Source organism: Rhinolophus hipposideros (assembly GCF_964194185.1).
Source record: "Rhinolophus hipposideros genome assembly, chromosome: 17".
Lineage (NCBI taxonomy): Eukaryota > Metazoa > Chordata > Mammalia > Chiroptera > Rhinolophidae > Rhinolophus > Rhinolophus hipposideros.
Window position 1 is genome coordinate 42,848,009 of NC_138063.1, and position 22,907 is coordinate 42,870,915.

At 33.6% G+C, this 22,907-nt stretch overlaps 1 protein-coding gene across 5 annotated transcripts in view; it reads left to right on the forward strand.

Moving 5' to 3' along the window:
• Nucleotides 1–18,489, forward strand: part of ROCK1 (Rho associated coiled-coil containing protein kinase 1) — a 149,219-nt gene extending 130,730 nt beyond the window's left edge. For 2 of the 5 annotated variants that reach the window (XM_081078777.1, XM_081078779.1), the window contains 8 exons: nucleotides 1,084–1,272; nucleotides 2,179–2,338; nucleotides 8,322–8,392; nucleotides 8,594–8,682; nucleotides 13,659–13,737; nucleotides 13,891–14,152; nucleotides 14,846–15,053; nucleotides 16,266–18,484. In XM_081078777.1, the coding sequence (XP_080934903.1) occupies nucleotides 1,084–1,272; nucleotides 2,179–2,338; nucleotides 8,322–8,392; nucleotides 8,594–8,682; nucleotides 13,659–13,737; nucleotides 13,891–14,152; nucleotides 14,846–15,053; nucleotides 16,266–16,272 (1,065 nt within the window). In that variant the 3' untranslated portion in view covers nucleotides 16,273–18,484. Of the gene's footprint in view, nucleotides 1–1,083; nucleotides 1,273–2,178; nucleotides 2,339–7,821; nucleotides 7,871–8,023; nucleotides 8,059–8,321; nucleotides 8,393–8,593; nucleotides 8,683–13,658; nucleotides 13,738–13,890; nucleotides 14,153–14,845; nucleotides 15,054–16,265 lie in introns of all 5 variants that reach the window. The other 3 variants (XR_013995286.1, XR_013995287.1, XM_081078778.1) reach the window with 3 other exon arrangements.
• Nucleotides 18,490–22,907: the final 4,418 nt, after the last annotated feature.

Genomic DNA, 22,907 nt, shown 5'->3' on the forward strand with positions numbered 1-22,907 from the left:
AAGAGAAGGCTTTAGCTGAGGTGGTCTTTGAGGAGTGATATGTCAAGTACATTTCACTTTTTTCATAATATATCTCTGTATTTGATTTTTCTTGTAGTTAGTATGGTAGAGTTACTATTAGAAAAATACCAAATATGCACTTATGAGTTCAATGAAGTAAGCTTTTACTGCATTAAAAAAAAATATGTTCAAGGGTTTCTCATCATAGATGAGACCTAACCTACATGGAAATGATAGTGGTTAGGGCTTTTTTCTGTCTTAATGGAAAATCTGGCTTATTTTTTTTTTAAACATTACTATAGTACCAAGCGTATGATGACTTATGTTTTATAGTTTCTGTAGCTATTTCACATGCTTTTACCAGTTCTGACTCATTTTGAATATATTTTTTCCTTCTGACAAAATGTGTTAGCCTCAACTATGTTTACATTTCTTTTCACTTTCAAAAGGACCCCTCAGTGTGGCTTAGTCAGGTACCTTGTTCCCCTACTTTTCCTACTTGTCCAAAGGAAAAAAATTATCTTGGGACTTTTTGCCTGTGTACTGTTTACTCTTACTATAATGCCATCCTCCTCTCCTATCCCCTCCTTCATATCATTTTTTTGCTTATCCAACTTCGATTTGTTTCTTAAGAAACATATACAGTCACACGTTTCCCTGCTTCTCCAAGTCCCAGGTACTGTTCCTATCACTCTCTTGCATGTCTCTTCTTACCACTCAGTACTGTAATGCTTGTTTGCTTGGCTCCTCTACCAGACTAGAATGCCTTTGGGGCATATCTATATTTACAGTCTTTATATCTAATGCCTATCAAAGTATCTACATACAGTATAATAAATACTGAATAATTGTTGAATGATAAATGCTTTTGCAAGCTTGTCTTGTTCATACATTTGAACAATGAAAAAAGTCAATAGTAGTTGTTACTTGGGCTACCATATCCCAATCTTCATTAGATTTTCCTCATTTTTAGCACAAAAAAGTCCTACGTCCTGATTTTAAAGGAAAAAATACATTTTTAGTGGAGATTTAAATTGGATGGCTACGCTAGATCCTATTAATAATGTTTTAATGTTTTAATAGGCTGTTAACAAGTTGGCAGAAATAATGAATCGAAAAGATTTTAAAATTGATAGAAAGAAAGCTAACACACAGGATTTGAGAAAGAAAGAAAAGGAAAATCGAAAGCTACAACTGGAACTCAACCAAGAAAGAGAGAAATTCAACCAGATGGTAGTGAAACATCAAAAAGAACTAAATGACATGCAAGCGGTAAGATTGTGTGTGTGTGTGTGTGTGTGTGTGCGCGCGCACGCATGCACACATGTAGGGTTATTTTTTTAAACTGTTATTACTATATACGCCTATTATCTATTGATCTTATTTAGATTAGATTTTTTTCATATAAAAATGCATAATTTGGTTTATACTCTCCACAATTCTACCATTACTCTAATATGAACCATGATCTTAAAAAACTAGAAAATACTCAGTTGCTCAACCAACTAACATCTTAACATCTGCTTGCTACTTTGAGCAGAACAACCAAGAGATTTTTGCCTCTTTGGTTTCAGACTGAAATTGAGATATGGCTGGAAATATAGTGACTATAGTTGGGATAGAGATTTTGGTGTATTGGAGCTTATTTGTTTCCTCTAATCAGGACTCACTTTTCTGAAATCAGAATGTCAAACTTAATTTTTTGATACTTCCTTGGTTGTTAATAGCACAAAATAGAGAACATGGTCTCTGGTCTTAGACAGACTTAGACCCAAGCATTGACTCCATCATTTATGGTTTTACCAGACTGAGAAGCTTTCCATAGCTTTTAAATTATTTGGAGCCCAAAAAAAGCATTTTCTGTTGTTTTAATAAGTGTTTATTTTTTGTCTCTGTTTTTTTGATGCCTTGTATTTAAATTTTTTTTTTAAAAAAAAACGCATGTAAAGCAAGGAGGAGCATATTCAAGCAATGTATTTACTAAGGAAGAGAACTTGCATTTTTATAGTGGTTTTAAAGTCTGTAGTAGTAAACGTTCGTGAAATTTTTAAATTTTTAGTAAATTTTTAGTTTTAGCTGTTTTAGATTACTTACTTGTACTTCCATTAATTCTTAATTTCTTAATGTTGGAAATTTGATCTTAACTCTTCGTATTATCTTGAAATTTTTCATAATTAGCAATTGGTGGAAGAATGTACACATAAGAATGAGCTTCAGATGCAGTTGGCTAGCAAAGAGAGTGATATTGAGCAATTGCGTGCTAAACTTCTGGACCTTTCGGATTCTACAAGTGTTGCTAGTTTTCCTAGTGCTGACGAAACTGATGGAAACCTTCCAGGTAGGAATATTTCTGTTCATTCAAATTTGCTTAAATGTCATGGAAATTAATGTATATTTCTTTCATTTGGTATTCTACCTCTTGTCATTTTGTCCATGGATCCTTAAAAAGGAATGTATGTTTCTGATAGCCAAAGTCTTATGATGTTTGTATACTTAGTGAATTTATAGAATAAAAGCAGTCATAAACAATCTTAGGCTATTAAAATAGATCTCAGAGGATCTACCCTAATAGAAACCTGAAGAAGTTTCTGAACCTATCTAGAGCTGCCTAACCCAGTGGTTGAAGCTGTTGCATATCTCTCACTGTTTAAAGAAAGTTATACATGTTTCATGATGAGCAGCTCTTTAATGTTTTATGTATTTTTTGCTAAAACTAAGAACTGTACTTAATAATCAGAACCACAGTAACCCTATTATAGAAGCCTACCTAATGTAGTAGTGATAAACTTTAATCAGACTTTAAATTTCAACTTTGGAGAAATAGATAAAAAGGATTGGGAGATGCAGGCGGGGAGCAGGGAGTCAACTAAAGGCAAAAGTGAGTAACTAGGATTTCAGACATTTCTTCTATATCTTCTTTTCTCCAGTGCAGAACCAATTAAAAAATAAACACAGCTTCATTCTTGGGTTAAGTGTAGTGTAAGCTATAATACATTTATGTCTTTTTATGAACAATACACATATTACAGGTTCAATTCACAAATGAAGTGAATATGTTATATATGTATTAAAACCATGTATTATGATTTTAAAGGCGCACACACACACTCACACACTTGACATATCACACATTCTTAGTTCGAGGTATTAGAAATTTTATTTACATGGCCGTAAACTTGTAAATATATTTTAATTAGTATATTTCCTGATTAATGCATGAATAAAGAGTAAAAAGATATTTATGAAGCAACGTGTTTGATATTGTAAGAATTTTATTTTAACAAATATTACTTGATATAAAAAAACTTGATAGACTAAGAAAATTTTTATGTTATTGTTCTTGGCCAAGAAGAAAGTGGGACTCAAAGTGGGAAGTGAATTCAACTTCTATTTGTGTACCATATGATGTCTGTCCTCATTCTTTGTAGCTTTGAGACCTCAAAATCAGATATATAGGAAGGATAGGGCAGGCAATAACTAGTTCTATTCCAGTACTCAAGGAATTTCTTCTGTTTTCGCTAAAAACTCCTGCCTCTTAATAAACTTGTAAGTGCATATTCTTATCAGAGAATCAACTTTAGATTTAATAGGAATCTCTAGCTTCAGCAATAGTTTGAACATCTTTCTGAAGGTTTGCCTTGGTTTTCTTTGTATTAGGTTAAACGTTTCAGAGACTGATCTATTGTTGGTGAATGCTATTTAGGAGATTTGAATTGAAAGATGAGTTTGAGGGACTTCTAAAAAGAAGGAAGGTGATGAGTTTTATCTTCCATCCTGGCTTATTCACAAAGGCTACACTCAAAAGATCATCAGATGGTTTGACTGGCAGACTTAAGTTAGGAACCCATTTGGACTTCAGAATCCTGATCTAATCCACTTGTGAGTCATCAGCAAAGAGATTTTAAAATGTTTCTACTGGCTCCATTCTGAGTATATTACTTAAAATAGCTGTGTATGTTCAGAGATTTTGTTTTTAAGGTTTTCAAAGTACAAACTAAGTGAGGGGAAAAATAAAAAGTACTGGTGGCCATTTTCCATTGCTATAAAAGGAAACAAGATCTCTCTCTATTACTATATTCTCGGTCTTAAAACTTGTGAAGATCTCTACAGTGTTGTACCCTTGATTTTCATATTGGAGGGAGAAATTAATGGATAATTTTTATCAATGTTATTTTATCTCTCTCTGTGTCAGATGTTTTGCTAGTAAATTGAAAATCTGTATTAAACCCACCATTTACTAGATGCTTAAAAAGGGTCCCTTGCAAATACAGTAAGGTTGGCAGTCATATATAGGAAGAATTATTAAAGAACTTTTATTCTTAATTTGAAAAAGTTATATACCATTCAGTTATCTGAAAGATTTTTCAAAGTTGATGACTAATGATTAATTTTACTTACTTTAGAAAATGAATTTAAACTATAGACTAAAAAAGGGAGGACTTTAAATAAAAAATGTTTATTCAACTGTTAAAGGCCTTTTGAAATATGGATCATATTTTTAGTTCAATGACATTGTTTTTTTAAGTAGTTGGGTAGATTTCATATAATATAAAAATTCTCATTTAACTATCTTCTATGTATCTAGCGCTCGCCCTCAATAATCTTCTCAGTGGACAGCTTGTCATTAACTAGATTAAATCTCTCCTCTAAGTTTCCAATGCTGAAAAGCTTACAAAAAATTGTTACTCCTTCTCTGACTTATAACCCTTTAAAGTTTTTAAAAATCATGTTCATTCTCTTAATTCTTTTTTTTTTTATTTGGGGAATGTTGGGAACAGTGTGTTTCTCCAGGGCCCATCAGCTCCAAGTAGTTGTCCTTCAATCTAGTTGTGGAGGGCGCAGCTCAGCTCCAAGTCCAGTTGCTGTTTTCAATCTTTAGTTGCAGGGGGTGCAGCCCACCATCCCCTGTGGGAATTGAACCGGCAAGTTTGTTGAGAGCTAGCGCTCTAAGCAACTGAATGATCCGGCCACCCCTCTCTTAATTCTTTTATGTCTTTATCTTCCTTTTGATTTTGGTGCAGGTTGTAGCTTAGCACACTGTAAATATAAAGATTACCCTTAGTGTTAGGGTTTGCCTATTGCCTAGATGACAAAAAGACTAATGTAATAGTAGTAACTGTCACTTGTTCTTCCTCTTTTCTAACTAGTGACCTAAAAATGTCATGAAGCATTAAGAAAAACACTTGGTATCAATATTCCATAATATTCATTATCTGATGGATTATCTGCATCATTCTCTTTTCATCTAGCGTGATCTCAGGCTGTGCAATTTAAACCTTTAAATGGTGCTTTCTTGATGTGTTTCCAAGTATTTGAGTATATGAGAGTTTCTAACTTTGCCCAAATCTAATCCATGATTTGGAGATAATCTGTGCATCTGAATTCTTAAGCATTGATTGGTTTCATTTTTTTTTATATCACTTCTGAATATAATTAAAATATTTTGAAATGGTTGTCGAGCTTTGTTTCTTAAGTAGTATGTGGTATATCCAGGTAAACTTCGGTAGTCTTCAGAGGTTAGCTTTAATGTTTAAATTGGCTTATAAATTGATTTACGTATAGCCTTTCTATCTCTTGAGTAAAGGATTTAATTGCTGGTATTACAGTAATACACATCTAATTCTTTTTGTAAGTTAAAATTGCTCCATAAATATAGAAAACATGGAGCCACGTTTTTGTACTTCTGTAGCATATTATTGATGATAACTAGACTTAGAAGTTTTCAGCATTTATTTATCTGGAGAAGCTGATTTCTGTGTTTCTGATGTAAAAGATGGAATTTACTGCATTTTACTTCCAGAATGCCACTTGGGTCACAAGTGGTCATGTTTTTAAAGGACATCTTTATATAAAAAGAACTGGTAAGTTAACTTGCATCTACAAGAGGAGTAGGTAAAGGAAACAGAGGAGAAACTAGTGTGTATTTTTTTTTATCATTGAACTTAGTTCAGCTGTTTCTCTGAAGAGAATTCACCAAGAAAGAAAACTAAAATTCTCTCCCATAACATTATTGTTTTAAGTTGAGAAAAACCAGATATCCTCAACACCTTTTTTTGAGTTCCAAATTTCTTCATTTAATTTAAATTACAGCAAATATAAAATTGGGCTCATTTGATTCATAAAATGCTTTTGATCAATGAAGTTTCGGCACATTAAAATGACAGATAAAGTCATATATGTAACAATTCATTGAAAATATATTTTAAAAACTGGCAGGTTAATCCAAACCTAGATCCAGAAAGCTTAAATACTTTTGGCATTTATTCTCATAGAGAAATAATTGAGGGAAGGGGTATTTTGGCACATACAATTTTTTATAAATGTCAAGATTTCAATGGCTTCCACATATTTTATTTTCAATAGGATTTACTGATATTCTATTTACTTAGGAGTAAGAGGTGCAATTTTTGGCACACTAGAGGGAATTTTTTCCTAGCAATAACTTTTTTGCTTTTGTAAGAGAATATTTGTGAATGATCACCAGCCTTCTACAAGTTATTTAATATTAAACTGCCCTTTGGTTCTTTAATTATAATCATTATTTACAGAGGATGACTTTAATTGACTAATTGAAAAAAACAGAGTTGTAAAATAATCAAATATTTATCAAGTACCTACTCTGTGTGTTGGATGTAATGAGGTATATAAAAAAAGTGTTAGGATATGGTCTCTGCACTCTCAAAACTTACTAAGGAACTACCTAAGAAAACAAAATAATAATGAATAAAACAAATGACAGCAACTAAGAAAAAAGCTGGGAGAAAAGGGGGACCATTCTGAGTGAAGTTTCTCATTATTTCCTCCACTCTAACTACTGCAATTTAGATGAAAGGGAATAAATAACAAAATCAAAAGACATTAAGTATACGGAAGAAGTTGGAACTAGAAGAACATGACCTGCAATGCAATTAACTGCAAAGCTTGTTACAGGACAGAACAGCATCATGCTCTAGGAACATAAACTCAGAAATTAGACCTGGGCGAACCCTAGAGCTTTGACACTTTATCTGATAGAGTGCCCTTAGGCAAGTCAGTTCCCCTGGCTAAGCCTCAGTCTCTGCATTTGTAAATGGAAGATGATAGTTGAACCGAACCTGTCCTATTCCTGAGAATATTTTATATTCATGGGATTATATATAGTTTATATATGACATACTACTAGTAAAACACTTGGCAAATGATAAATGTTCAGTAAATGTTATTACTGTTATTTTTACTGTAAGACTGAGCTGTTTTACAGCTTTTAGGTTATGTGAAATACAATATATGGGTATATACTGATCAGATTATGATTTGAGCCATAGTATAATCTGTCACATTATAACATTGTACTTGAAAGTTGCTTACTTTTCCATTCTTTATGTTTCAAATATAAACTAAATATAGAAAACAATTAAATGTTCTATCTCTAACCTGATACAAAATAACCATTTCTAATGGAATCATCTTTTCCCCCTGAATATTTCTAATAAACATTAATTACATTTAAACAGTAGTAATAATTACTATAAAATGCCTTGATCAGTCAAATTAGTCAAGGAATTTCTGGTATGTACAAACTGGTTAAAGTATCAATGGTTGACCAACTGAATTCTGTGTTATTTTACTGTTTATTAAATTCTGGTAACGCAAAGTTAAAAGGCTTTACACCTCTTTAGTTTGATAAGAATTGTAATTGGACTTAACACTAGAATTAAGCACTCCACCAACTAAATTTGGACAGTTTCATTGAAATTTTTATGGGTGTTTTACCAAAATGTTTATCAGAATATTGTACTGAGAAAACAAATAAAATGCTTTTCTCTTATTCTTTATATCTAGTTGATTCTGCCTGCATTCCTTATTTATTTATCTTCTATTCTTATCTTCTGTGAGTAATAGGACACTTCTGTACTTTTGCTTGCTCTTGTGTAAATCATGGCTCTGATTTGTTCTACTTGCTGCATAATTTTTTTTTTTGCTAAGTATTTTTATATGAATGTTAAATGATATTTAAAGTCTTTTGTATCATATCCCATTTAAGCTGCAGTCCATTCCAGTCTTGCCTGGCTCTTAAGGGTATTGTTGTTACTTCATACTTTTATAATTGAGTACTAAATGTTAATTTTATGGGAAAAGTGGCTTGGATTTTTTTTCTGCAATATTTGTATGGCCATTAAAGTTGATTTGTGTGATTGAAGCATGGAAGAGCAAATTATAGTACTTATTCATTTAGCTTTGTTCAAGTGCCTGTTGCTGGCTGCATGCTGTCAGTCAACTTGTAATAGCTTTTCCTTTTGTTACAATTTAAGACTGAATACTGTATATTCTTTTTTTCCTAGAGTCAAGAATTGAAGGTTGGCTTTCGATACCAAATAGAGGAAATATCAAACGATATGGCTGGAAGAAACAGGTATCATACGCCTCATTTTTTCTAGTTTTATTATAAATATTATATATTTACTTTCAAAGCATACAACTTGTTTTAACCATTCCTAGAATCAATTTTATGTTAATACATTATAATCTAGATATAAATGGCAAAATATGCTTGTTACTTTAAACCAAGTTAATGTTGCTCTTATACTTCTTTCCCTTTTTTTTTTCATTTCAGTATGTTGTGGTAAGCAGCAAAAAAATTTTGTTTTATAACGATGAACAAGATAAGGAGCAATCCAATCCATCCATGGTATTAGACATAGAGTAAGTTGCCTTTGATTGAATTGTTAACTTATGATAATAATTTTTAGACTTAGAATTTAGTTCATATTCCGTTTAAACAACGTTACGTTATTTACTCTTTTTCTCAAATAATAACTTACATTAAATCTAACTTGCTTTTTAAGATTAAGTTTATTGGGATAACATTGGTTAATAAAATTGTATAGATTTCAACTGTACAATTCTGTAATACATCATCTATATATTACATTGTGTCTTCACCACCCAGAGTCATATCTCCTGTCATCATATATTTGGCCCTCTTTACCTTCTTCTACCTCCCTCCTCCCCCCCTCAACCTCTGTTAATCACTTTACTTTGTATCTATGAGTTTTTATTTGTCTTGTTCGTTTGTTGCTTTCAGTTTTATATCCCACATACCATGTTTCCCCAAAAATAAGACTAAGTCTTGTATTAAGATTTGCTCCAAAAGATGCATTAGGGCTTATGTTCAGGGGATGTCATCCTGAAAAATCATGCTAGGGCTTATTTTCGGGGTAGGTCTTATTTTGGGGGAAACACGGTATGAGTGAAGTATGGTTCTTGACTTTTTCCTTCTGATTTATTTCTCTTAGCATGATAGTCTCAGGATTTATCCATGTTGTTGCAAATGGCAGTATTTCATCTTTTCTTGTGGCTGAGTAATATGCCATTAATATGTATGTTACACATCTTCTTTATCCAATCATCTATCAAAGGACACTTGAGTTATTTCCATGTCTTGGCCACCGTAAAAAAATGCTGCAATGAACATAGGGGTATATATATCTTTACAGATAAATGTTTTCAAATTTTTCGGGTAGATACCCAGAAGAGGGATTACTGGGTTATATGGTCATTCTATTTTTGTTTTTTTGAGGAACTTCCATATGGTTTTCCATAGTGGCTGTACTAATTTACATTCCCACCAGCAGTGTATGAGGATTCCTTTTCCTGCACAGCCTCTCTAACATGTATTATTACTTGTCTTGTTGATAATAGCTATTCTAACAGGTGTGAGGTGGTATCTCATTGTGGTTTTGATTTGCATTTCCCTAATGGCTGGTGAAGTTGAACATCATTTCATATATTTGTTGGCGGTTTGTCTTCTTGGGAGAGGTGTCCAGGTCTTCTGCACATTTTTTTAATTGGATTGTTTGTTTTTTGTTGTTAGATTGTATGAGTTCTTGGTATATTTTGGATATTAGCCCCTATTGGAAGTGTTGTTTGCAAATATCTTCTTCCATGGTTGCCTCTTTGTTTTGTTGATGGTTTCTTTTGCTGTGCAGAAGCTTTTTAGTTTGATGTAATCCCATTCATTAATTTATTTTTGCTTTTACTTCCCTTGCCTTTGAGGTCAAATATGCATATTATTGTTTCAGGTCTTCCATTGGTTCTTGACCCATTTTGAGTTAATTTTTGTATATGGTGACAAATAGCAGTCTAGTATCATTCTTTCACGTGTGGCTTTCCAATTTTCCCAGCTTTCTTTTCTCCATTATATGTTTTTGTCCTTTATTGAAAATTATTTGCCCATTTATATGTGGGTTTATTTCTGGATTTTCGTCTGTTGCATTGGTCTGTGTGTCTGTTTCTCTGCCAATACCATACTGTTTTGATTATTGTCGCTTTGTAGTATAGTTTGAAGTCAGGGAGTGTGAAACCTCCAGACTTTTTTTTTTCCCTCAGGATTGCTTTGGGTATTACGGGTCTGTGGTTACATATAAATCTGATGATTTTTTGTTCTATTTCTTTTTTTAAAATGCCATTGGGATTTTGATGGGGATTACATTAAATCTGCATATTACTTTGGGTAACATGGCCGTTTTAACTATCTCAATTCTTCCAATCCATGAACATTGGAATATCTTTCCATTTCTTTGTGTCTTCTTCAGTTTCTTTTAATAATGCCTTGTAGTTTTCAGTGTGTGGGTCCTTCACATCCTTTGTTAAGTTTATTCATAGGTATTTTATTTTTTTTGTTGCAATTGCAAAAGCAGCTGTGTTCTTTTTTAAATCTTTTTTCTGAAATTTCAGTGTTAGTGTTTAGAAATGAAATGGAATTTTGTACATTGATTATATTAAATCTTTATCAAAATGTGAGGGAAAATTTTGCATGCCTGATTCATATATTCTAAATACAATTTTTTTATTTCAAGTGTTTATTGCTTTTAAGTTTAGAGAGCATCTTAAAACGTGATTATGGGGTCATTTTTTAAAAGGAAATATAAGTGTCTCTACTTTCTTAATAATTGGTCAAAAATTCCTGTAATCTTAGGGTTTTTTCCTTGTATTCATTCTAAAACTTTTTTTTTAATATTTTTTATTGGCGAAGGGGTACAAAACTTTATTGGGGAACAGTGTGTACTTCCAGGACTTTTTTCCAAGTCAATGTGTTGTCCTTTCAGTCTTAGTTGTGGAGGGCGCAGCTCAGCTCCAGGTCAAGTTGCCGTTGCTAGATGCAGGGGGCGCAGCCCACCATCCCTTGCGGGAGTCGAACCAGCAACCTTGTGGTTGAGAGGATGCTCTCCAACCAACTGAGCCATCCAGGAGCTCAGCGGCAGCTCAGCTCAAGATGCATGTTCAATCTTAGTTGCAGGGGGCGGAGCCCACCATCCCTTGCGGGACTCGAGGGATTGAACTGGCAACCTTGTGGTTGAGAGCCCACTGGCCCATGTGGGAATTGAACCGGCAGCCTTCAGAGTTAGGAGCATGGAGCTGTAACCGCCTGAGCCACCGGGCCGGCACCTAAAACTATTTTTAAAGCATGCTGCCTTTACAATAGGTGCTGTAGATTGTATAAAGATAATTAAAACAGTTCCATATTTAAAGAGCTTACAGACTAGTAGTAGAAAGGGTAAAAAATATGCAATAAAATATAAATTCAAAATGAAGTGTGGTGAGTGCTATTCAAGAAAAATATAAACTTGAAGTATTGCCATTCCTTTGGGATTAAATATTTGTGGAGCCATTTGTAGTTAGAATGTATAAAGAATTGAGCAAGTACCATAGAATACTGATATTGTATTTCCTGTTTTATTAAAGTACTAGTTATGAAAACTTAAGTGATCACTTAAACAAAATAATACATAAATACTAAAATGAGAGACATCATCTTTCAACTAAGTTACTTTTTAGATTGATGAGAGGTTGTTGTTTTACCTTTTTATTGAGGTATAATTTTCATGCAATAAAATGCATGCATCTTAAGTATTCTGTTCAGTGACTTTTGACATTTGTAAACATCCATATAATCACTACCCAAGACAGAATTTAAAAAAACATTTCCATCACCTGAGAAAGCTCACTTTTGCCTTCTCAGAAAAAAAAATCTGAATTCTATCACTGAGATTAGTTTTGCCTGTTCTAGGACTTCATACAAATGGAATTATACAGTGTGTACCTTTTATGTGCCTGACTTTTTTCACGTAGCATAGTGTTTTGCTGTGTATCAGTTGTCTGGGTTTTTTTCTTTTTTTCTGTTTTTGCTGAGTAATATTCCATTGAATGAATATATCTCAATTTGTTCATCCATTCTTCTGTTGATGAACAATGGGTTGCTTCCAGTTTAGAGCTATTATAAATAATACTGCTATGAACATTCCTTTTTGGACTTAAGTTTTCATTTCTCATGGGTGAATATATATCTAGGAGTTGTGTCCTCGGTCATAGAGTAAATCTGTATTTAATCTTTAAAAAAATCTGCCAAATAGTTTTCAAAAATGGTTATACAATTGTATACTCACCAGTAATATGAGTTTCAGTTGTTCCACATCCAATCTGAGTTTCAGTTGCTCCAACTTTTGGTGTTGTCAGTCTTTGATTTTTGCTGTTCTAATGCATATGAATTGCTATCTTGTTTTAATTTGCATTTTCCTCATGACTGATGATGCCAGGAATCGTTTCATGTGTTTATTGGCCATTTGTATATCTTTTCTTATCTATGTCTTAAGTGTCTCCAAGTTTTTTGCCCATTTTTTAATTGGATTGCTTATCTTTTTAAGATTGGTTTATGAAAGTTCTGTATATATTCTGCATACAAATCCAGTGTCAGAAATATGTAATGCAGATATTTCCCAGTTTGTGGCTTGCCTATTCATTTTTCTTTATGGTATCTTTTAACAGAGACTAGTTTATCATTTTTTAAAAAAGAATTACTGCCTTTTTTTAGTCTGTTCAAGAAATTTTTGCCTGCCCAAAGGTTGTTGAAGGTACTCTATGTTTTCTTTTAGTTTTACTTCTGTCCTCTCAATCTGTATGCCCTTATCACATGTATAGATTTTTACATATGATCACCACAGTCAGAATACAGGACAGTTCCATCACAGATATTCTTTATGCTCCCCTTTTATAGCCACAGGAAGCGCCGTCTCTCCACCTTTCCCTAATTCTTGACAACCACTAATCTGTTCTTCAACTCTATAATTTTGTCATTGTAAGGATGTTATATAAACAGAATCAAATGTTATGTAAACTTTGGGATTGGCTTCTTTCACTCTGTGTAATTCCTCTGAGATCTATCCAAGTCTTAGTTTGTTTCTTTTAATTGTTGAGTAGTATTTCATGGTTTGTATACCACAGTTTTAACAGTTCATTTGGGTTTCCAGTTTGGCACTATTATGAATAAAGATGCTATGAACATTTATGTACAGGTTTTCACATAGGTATATTTTCAGTTCTCTGGAATAAAGACCCAGGAGTACAATTGCTGGGTCATGTATGATAAGCATAGTTTAGTTTTCCAGGATGGCTCTGCAATTTTACATTTACAGTTGTATCAGTGATCTAGTTTCTCTGCATCCTTATCAGCATTTGATTTATTAGTATTTTTAGTTTTAGATATCTGATCGGTATACAGTGATATATATTGTGATTTTAATTTCATTTCTCTAATGACTAATTTATCTTGAAAGAAATGTCTGCCTTTTACTGTAAATGAGTTTTTATAATGGTCTATATCATATTTATTTTCATTTTAGTAAATTGTTTCATGTTCGACCGGTAACCCAAGGAGATGTGTATAGAGCTGAAACTGAAGAAATTCCAAAAATATTCCAGGTAAAAATCAGAAATTATAATTTCAAATATCTTTTACCTAAGTATTAACTATATTTTGTGAAGTAAATAGATATACACCAATACTTTTATACATTTGTAATTTGTATGTACAGATACTAATCTTTATTATCTTTTTACCATTCCTGAATGTAGATACTATATGCAAATGAAGGTGAATGTAGAAAAGATGTAGAGATGGAACCTGTACAACAAGCTGAAAAAACTAATTTTCAAAATCACAAAGGGCATGAGTTCATTCCTACACTTTACCACTTTCCTGCCAACTGTGAGGCCTGTGCCAAACCTCTCTGGCATGTTTTTAAGCCACCCCCTGCCCTAGAATGTCGAAGATGCCATGTTAAGTGCCACAGAGATCACTTAGATAAGAAAGAGGACTTAATTTCTCCATGTAAAGGTAAGGCGTAAAAAGTTTTACAACTTACAACAAATTAGTTAAGTCCCAGTAACTTTCACAAGTGTAGCATTTTCTGTACCAAGTTGAAAAGAGGTCAGAGGAGGTAATATTTTGACACTAGTGGAGCAACATACAGCTATCGTTTTACAGTTAGAGATTTAGCTTTGAACATAATGTTTTTGAAGAGAATCACCCCCTTGTTAAAAGAAAATTAAAAAGTACCACTGAGAAATTATTCTAAATCGGAGAGAAGAGTTATAGGTGAGTTCCACTCTATTCCCCCTTGGGTTTTTATTTCCTACTTGTTTTCTTTTTATCTGGTTCTCACTGCCTGGACCAGCATGCTGTATTACAGATAAAATGTCTTCTAGTTTAGCAAAGGTAGTTTGAGGGAAATAGTACAGGTTATAGCTATTTTAAGATAAGAAATTTATATTCCAAAAATACATTTATTTCCACTTCTGCATTTTTTTTTGTATTTCTGATTTTACTTTATTTTTCTTATTACTTTATGACTAATGTCTTGTTTTAAATTTTCAGCTTTAATTAAATTAAGGAGAAAGGGAGGTTATCCAAGCTTAATTAAGCATAGTAAATCTGTTAAAATTTTAAGAACTTATAAAATTATGCATATAGGGCTTTTTTCGATAATGTATGAATTTAATAGTACTCTTTTTTTTTTTCTTAACATAGTAAGTTATGATGTAACATCAGCAAGGGATATGCTGTTGTTAGCATGTTCTCAGGATGAACAAAAAAAATGGGTAACTCATTTAGTAAAGAAGATACCTAAGAATCCACCATCTGGTTTTGTTCGTGCGTCCCCTCGAACAGTTTCTACAAGATCCACTGCAAATCAGTCTTTCCGGAAAGTGGTCAAAAATACATCTGGAAAAACTAGGTAAGGATTGAAATGTTAACCTTTGTAACAATGTGAAAATAATTAAATAACACCTATTTAAAATAGAAAGGATTAAGTAATATCTATTAAAATTCAAAATCCGATTGTTCCTTTCCCCATAGAGGGCATCATTTGAAGCTAGATATTTACATATCACTTGAAATGACTTTACAAATTAATTAGTTCAACTGATTCCTGTTAGAAGTTAATAATATTTATAAATATAAGTATTTAGTTCCATGTCAAATTTTGTTATTGGTTGGTATACATGGCACATATTTAGTCCTTGATGTTTTAAAAAACATGTCGTTTACCTCTTTTTAATGCAAATAGATTAATATAAAACTTTGCTCATCTTTCATTTTTAACTATGTTGGTATCGTTTTTTTTAATTAAAATTATTTGCTATTATCAGTGACTATGGTGTTACAAATAAACTTCCCAGTTAAGTATCCTTTTGAGGGAGGGGTTACCTGGTTTTGGTGGAATTTTTTTCAAAAATATTTATATGCTATAAAAAAATTATAGGACATAATTAAACCCTTTCTTGAAGAGAGGTTATGATATTAAGTTCTCATTTTGACATGAATAAATGAGGCTTAAAGGAATTAAGCAACTTATAAAAGATCACACAGGTAACTAGTGGCATAGTAAGGATTGGGACCCATTTTCATCTCATTCCTATGTGTTTTCTCCTGTACCAGATACCAACTTTCCTTAGAGTGTAATTCCTATAGAAAGATCTGTTACTTATTTGCCTCTCTGCTAATGTCACCCAAGTCTTCCAGGCAGTCTTAAGACCATCTTTCGTTCATCCCATTTCTTCATTCCCTGTTGTCAATAACCAAGTCTAATTCTTAGAAAACTCATATTCATTTTTCCTTCTGTATTTTTTAGCTGCCATACTACTCCAGTGTATTATTGCCTACCTCATGACTTATTTCTGTAGAATCTTATATCCACCCACTCCTGTACGGGATAAAAGTTGGATCTAAAATTATTTAAAATTAGATTATTATAGCTACAAGTATATAAAAAAGATATGGTTGAAATAGAGTAGAAACAAAAAGGAGATAATGCTAAGTGTATTTTTTCATTTTCTTACTCTTCAATTTTTTGTGTTAATTATTAGATATAAAGATAATAGGATTTACCTTTCCCTCCAACTGAACATTTGTTAAATTAGAGTTTTTTCTTTTTTTCCCCCTCCAGCAGTTAACCATGTGACCTAGCGCCTTATGGAATCGTGTGGGATGCTACCTGATAAACCAGGCTTCTTTAACCATGCAGAGCTGACAGGCTCTTCCTTTGACACAATATCACATCACAGGCTTCAGGGTTAAGATTGCTGTTATTCTGTCCTTGCTTTGGCACAAAAGCACACCAAGGGTTTTTGTTTTTTTTGTTTGTTTTTTTAATGGTGGGTTTGCCTACAGGTAGATTAGATTAATTATTACTATGTAATGCAAGTACAATTGGGGGAAAGCTTAGCTAGATATATTTTTTTTAAAAAGGTGCTGCCTTTTTGAATTTCTAAGAAAATGCCTGTCAATCATGATAGAACACAGTTTCCTCATATGAGTGAGAGGAAGGGACTTTCACTTTTAAGTGGAATGGCCATCGCTATCAAGATCAGCTCATGGAAGGAGTAAAGAAAATATCTCAAAATGAGACAACTGAAATTTTTTTAAATGACTTCAGTTTTTGTGCTCTTGCAAGACTATACAAAACTATTTTAAGAAAGCAGTGACATCACTTGACTTCAGTGCCCTCACTGTAGAATTTAAAAGCCTTACTGTTGATTGCCCATGGTGGACTTGATGGAGAATAAATATCTTACATTATGCTTTACAAAATACTGTATGTGTTTCAGCAAGTTTGTAGATTGGGGGATGGGAGAAGGCAAAAAAAATTACATTTAATCTATGCATTTTTGCCAAGCCATATTGAGTTATTCTACTACTAGAAACATTAGGAACTAACTGTACAAAAGAACCAAGTTTAAAAGCATTTTGTGGGGTACATCATTTCTGTAATTGTATAATGTATTTCTTTTTGGTTTTAAATGATAAAGACATTAAGTTAACAAACATATAAGAAATGTATGCACTGTTTGAAATGTAAATTATTCTTAGAACACTTCAATGGGCGTTGCATTGAGCTTTTAGTGCCTTAATTTGAGAGAATTATTTTACTGCCGTGACTAAATATAGAAGTTTCAAAAAACATTTTCAAAAAATTATGTCAGTGGGTTTTTCATTGATAATTGGTTTAATTTTAAATATTTAGAAGTTTGTTGGACTTTCATAAATTGAATACAATCTTTGCATCAAACTACCTGCTAACATGATGAATGACTTTATAAAACTGCAAAACATGTAGAAGGCTGCACCAATAAAAAAGAAAATTATGGCAATACATCTATGATGTTTTCCAGTTAACATAGGAATTACCAGATAAATACTGTTAAACTCTTGTTCAATGACAAGAGTTGATTCATACGGGCAGTATGATTTATTGTTTATTTTTTTAACCAAATACCTCCTCAGTAATTTATAATGGCTTTTGCAGTAATGTGTATCAAATAAGAAGCACTGGAAAACTGATTCGTCTCTAGGATGATATGCATGTTTCAAGTGGTATTGAAAGCCGCACTGATGGATATGTAATAATAAACATATCTGTTATTAATATGCTAATGACTCTGTGCTCATTTAATGAGAAATAAAAGTAATTTATGGATGGATACCTTTAATAATGACTGCTATGGTGTTTTCTCATGCCTGAAATGAATAGAAACCATGCTATAAATTAATTTCTGACTCTACAAATGTTTGTTGAATTCCATGATTAGATTAAAGTGAATTTTTAAAAGATAAAACCTGGTTTGTACTCTAAAAGAAGAATGGCTGCAGTTGAAATGAAATGTTGACTAACGTCTGTTGGGAAACAATTTTCCTTGGATCTCTTGCATTTCTTCTATCTGTGAGCAAAGGCTGTGACAGCCTTTCTCCTGGACTCTTTTCCAAGAAGATTTGTATAATGAACAGTCTTGGAAGATGTTATGTCTCCCTCAAGAAGAGGGCAGGTGTATCTACTGCCCAGTATAATAAAGATAACGCTCCCTCCAGTGCCAAAGTTGACTAGATTTGCTTAAACTCGTTATAAAAGATTCAGGTACCCTAAGCTTGGGGTTCCTCAGCTGTGATGATGCAAACCCACTGTATGCCCAAGCACCCACCTGAGCCACTCTTCATTGCCCCAGTGAGACTTGGGGGACTACAGGAACCGACAAGAACATGAAGCTCGTGCTGCTTGCTCTACTGTTAGTATACAGTCATTTCGCTCTGATCCAGAAGTCTTACCAGGAACCACAAAACTGTGGCAGGCTAACTTGTAGTTTGCAAGTAGAATAAAATCTTAGATTCTTTACTTTTCTTGACGATGTCCTTATCATCTTCTCAGAACCATCACTGTTACCTAATGTGTTATGGTCTAATGTATTATGGTCCAGTAAAGTGCAGAGAACAGTTATTCTAATTAGTTTAAGCAAGAAAAGACTTTTTCTTAAAATATTAATCTGAGCATGGAACACTTGAGAACTGACAGCTTTGAGGAATGACTCCAAGTGCCATACTACAGAACCATGCAACCTAGACAGCTGCTGCTCTTCTAAGATCAGGAAACCACTCAGTCCCAAAGTACCCCAGCATGGTGTGAGGATCAGGAGAGTTCCGTGATAAGGAAGCCACACAACTACTGGTTCTCTACAGTTTTTACCATCCCTACTACAGTCCTCTCCAAGTTAGATGCTTTGTACCATTCCTCTTACCACTTAAGAACATCATGTCTGGACACTGGGATCTCTCATCACTGCCTCAGAAAAATCACTTTCTCCATCTCACTTCTACCTTCTGTGGGTGCATCTGCTTGGCTGAAACTAAATCATCTCCATAACTCTAGATGCATGAAAGTCTGGGAAATGTAGCGCTTGCTTTCTATCCACTTTACTATAGGAAAACTGAGTGAAATGAAGGTTCAACATCAAGCCTGCCCATCCACCACACCTGCAAGCTTGAGCTGACCCAGGGACTCTGTTCTAGAAAGAAAACAGCCACTGTCATTATTTACAGGCTCAAAACAACTGTGAGTCACTTGTCATTATTTAGGGCTTCAGCTTAAACAAAATAACCTGTCCACTCTTCATTTAAAGTAAAAAAGTGAAGAGAGAATTTAAATATGACAATCAAACTCTGCTTGATAAAATACGTTCTCATTTTCTTTTCATATCACTAGAAATTTTATAGTAACCACATAAATCAGTTTGTTGGTTTTTACTGGGTTGCAATTTAAGTTTTCAGTTTCTATTTTTCACTAGCACTTCCGCTACTCTTTCTGCTCAGCAACAAAACAACTCATGCTTACCTTAGACATATTGTGGGTTCGGTTCCAGACCACCACAATAAAGTAAGTCATTAATTTTTTCGTTTCTCAGTGCATATAAAAGTTACGTTTACACTACACTGTAGTCTGTTAAGTGTGCAGTAGCATTATGCCTAAAAAAACAATGTACATACCTTAACTTAAAAATACATTATTGCTAAAAAATGCTAACCATCACCTGAGCCTTTAGCAAGAGAGTCTCGCCTCAGTGTTGATAGCTGCTGACTGATCAGGGTGGCAGCTGCTGAAGGTTGCAGGGGCTGTGGCAATTTCTTCGAATAAGACAACATTGAAGTTGGCCAAGTCAGTTGACTCTTCTATCCAGAGCAATTTTTCTGTAGCTTAGCGTGCTATTTGATAGCATTTACCCCCAGTAGAACTTCTTTCAAATGGGAGTCAGTCCTCTCAAATCCTGCCGCTGCTTTATCAACTTAAGTTTATGTAATATTCTAAAGCCTTGTTGTCATTTAAACAATCTTCACAACATTTTCACCAGGAGTAGATTCCATCTCAAGAAACCAGTTTCTTTGCTCATTCATAAAAAGCAACTTCTCATTCATTCAAGTTTTATCATGAGACTGCAGCAATTCAGTCACATCTTTAGGCTCCACTTCTAATTCTAGTTCTGCTCTTTCCACCACATCTGCAGTGATTTCCTCCATAGAAGTCTTGACCCCTTCAGTGTCATCCATGAGGGTTGGAATCAGCTTCTTCCAAAATCCCGTTAACGTTGATATTTTTACCTCTTTCCATGAATCACAAAGGTTCTTAATGGCATCTAGAATGGTGAATCTTTTCCAGAAGGTTTTCCGTTTACTTTGCCCAGATCCGTGGGAGGGATCTGTGTCACCTATAGTCTTACAAAATGTAGTTCTTGCATCATAAGACTTGAAAGTTGAAATTACTCCTTGATTCATGAGCTGCAGAATGGATGTTGTGTTAGCAGGCATGAAAACAACAATTTCATGTCTATCATGAAATTAATCAGCTTTTGAGTGACAAGATAGGTTGTCAATAAACTAATATTTTGAAAGCAATCTTTCTGAACAGCTGGTCTCAACAGTGGGTTTAAAATATTCAGTAAACCATGTTGTAAACATGTGCTGTCATCCAGGCTATGTTGTTCCATTTAGAGAATACAGGCAGAGTGAATTTAGTATATATTCTTAGGGCTCTAGGATTTTGGGAATGTTTCAACTTGGTCACCAACTGCCTTAGTCCCTAACGAGTCAGCTTTGTTTTCTGAATCTTCGGGCCAGGCATTGACTTCTCTTCAGCAATGAGAGTCCTAGATGGCATCTTCTTCCAATATGTATAAGGTTGTGTTGTCTTCATTGGAAATCTGTTCAGTGTAGACACCTTCGTTAATTATCTTAGCTTGAACTTCTGGATAGCTTGCTGCTTCATCTTGCACTTTTATGTTATGGAGACAATTTTTTTCTTTAAATATGAACCAACTCTGCTAGCTTCAAAATTTTGCTTCTACAGTTAGTTTCCTCACTTCTCTCAGCCTTCATAGAATTGAAGAGTTAGGGCCTTGCTCGGGATTAGGCTTTGGCTTAAGGGAATGTTCTGGCTGGTTTGATCTATCCAGACCGCTAAAACTTTCTCCAGACCAGCAATAAGGCTTTCTTATTATTGATGTGTTCACTGGAGTAGCACTTTTAATTTCCTTCAAGAACTTTTCTTTTGCATTCACAACTTGGCTAACTGGTACAAAAGGCCTAGCTTTCGGCCTGTCTCTACTTTCCACATCCCTTCCTCATTAAGTTTAATCATTTCTAGCTTTTGATTTAAAAAGACATGGGACTCTTCACTTGAACACTTCAAGGCCATTGTAGGGTTACTAATTGGTCTAATTTCAATGTTACTGTGTTTCAGGGAATAGGGAGGCTAGAGGACAGGGAGAAAGACAAAGGAATGGCCAGTTGGTACAGCAGTCAGAACACAACTTTTATCAGTTAAGTTCCGCATCTTATGTGGGTGTGGTTCACGACACTGAAACCATTACAATAGTAACATGAAAGGTCACTGGTCACAGATCACCATAACAAATACAATAATGAAAAATTTGAAGTATTGTGAGAATAATCAAAATGTGACAAAGTGAGCAAATGCTATTGGAAAAAGGTGTGCCAGTAGCATTGCTCGACGCAGGGTGGCCACAAACCTACAATTTGTAGAAAACACAATATCTGCAAAGGGCAATAAAGCCAAGCACAGTATAATGAGGTATGCTTGTACTAGCAGATATTAGGAAAAATGATTAAAGACAATATCTTTTTTTTTAAATTGTACCATTTATAAAACTGTAAAAATTGTAAAAGTTAATTGTAAATAGCATAATATTTTGTGTTTATTACACTTACGTTTTTACTCTTCACAGTATTTACTGAACAAAAAGTCTTAATTTTAGTTAAGTAGAATTTATTGATCTTTTTCTTTGTAGTTAATGCTTTTGTTTTCTGTTTAAGAAATCTCTGCATATTCCCCAGGGTCATGACGATAATTCTATGTTAGTTTCTTGAAGCTATTGTTTTAACTTGCACATTTGGTGAAATTTCTTTATATGTGTGGAGTAGGGGTTAAGGGCTTTTGGCCTTTTTATTTTTTTCTCCATATGGATATCCAGTTGGCCCGGTAGTATTTAACAACTGTTCTTCCTGAATCATAAATCAGGTGACCAATCTATTTCTCTATCCTTGCCAATATCGCACTGTTTTAATTACTGTAGCTTTATAACAAGATCTTATACCTATAGTGTAAGTCCTCCATCTTTATAGTTCTTCCAAATTGACTTGGCTTTTTTGGCCCTTTGGGTTCCTATATAAATTTTCAAAACGTGCATTTCCACCAAAAAAGAAAAAGATTCACTGGGCTTTAAATTGGTGCTGCATTCAACCTGTAGATCAATTTAGGGAGAATTAACACCATCACAATTTTGTTTTCCAGGCTATGAGTACAGTAAGCCACTGCATAGAAATAAAACTGGCATATTTGCAAATGTCATAATTGTGTACATAGAAGTCTAAGAGCATAAAGGGCTAGAATTAAGTGAATTTTCGAAGGCCACTGGATACAAAATCAATACAAAGAAATAAATTGCTTTTCTGTATACTAGCAACAGTTGGAGAGTGAAATTTTTAAATGATACCATTTGTAATAAAAAACCACTTAAACAAAATCCACTGAAAGATGTGTAAAACATCCAGTAAGATAATTATAAACCATTCAGAAAAATTAAAGATCTAAATAAGTATAAATAATTTTTTAAAGGACAGCATTTTCACATAAAATTATTAACATAGTTGTAGTCTGAAGACCTAATGAGAATTTTAGTCTTTCTTTTTAATCCACACTTGGAAAGGTTAATCACAGTTGTTCTTTATAATTTTTTCTGCACAAATCAGT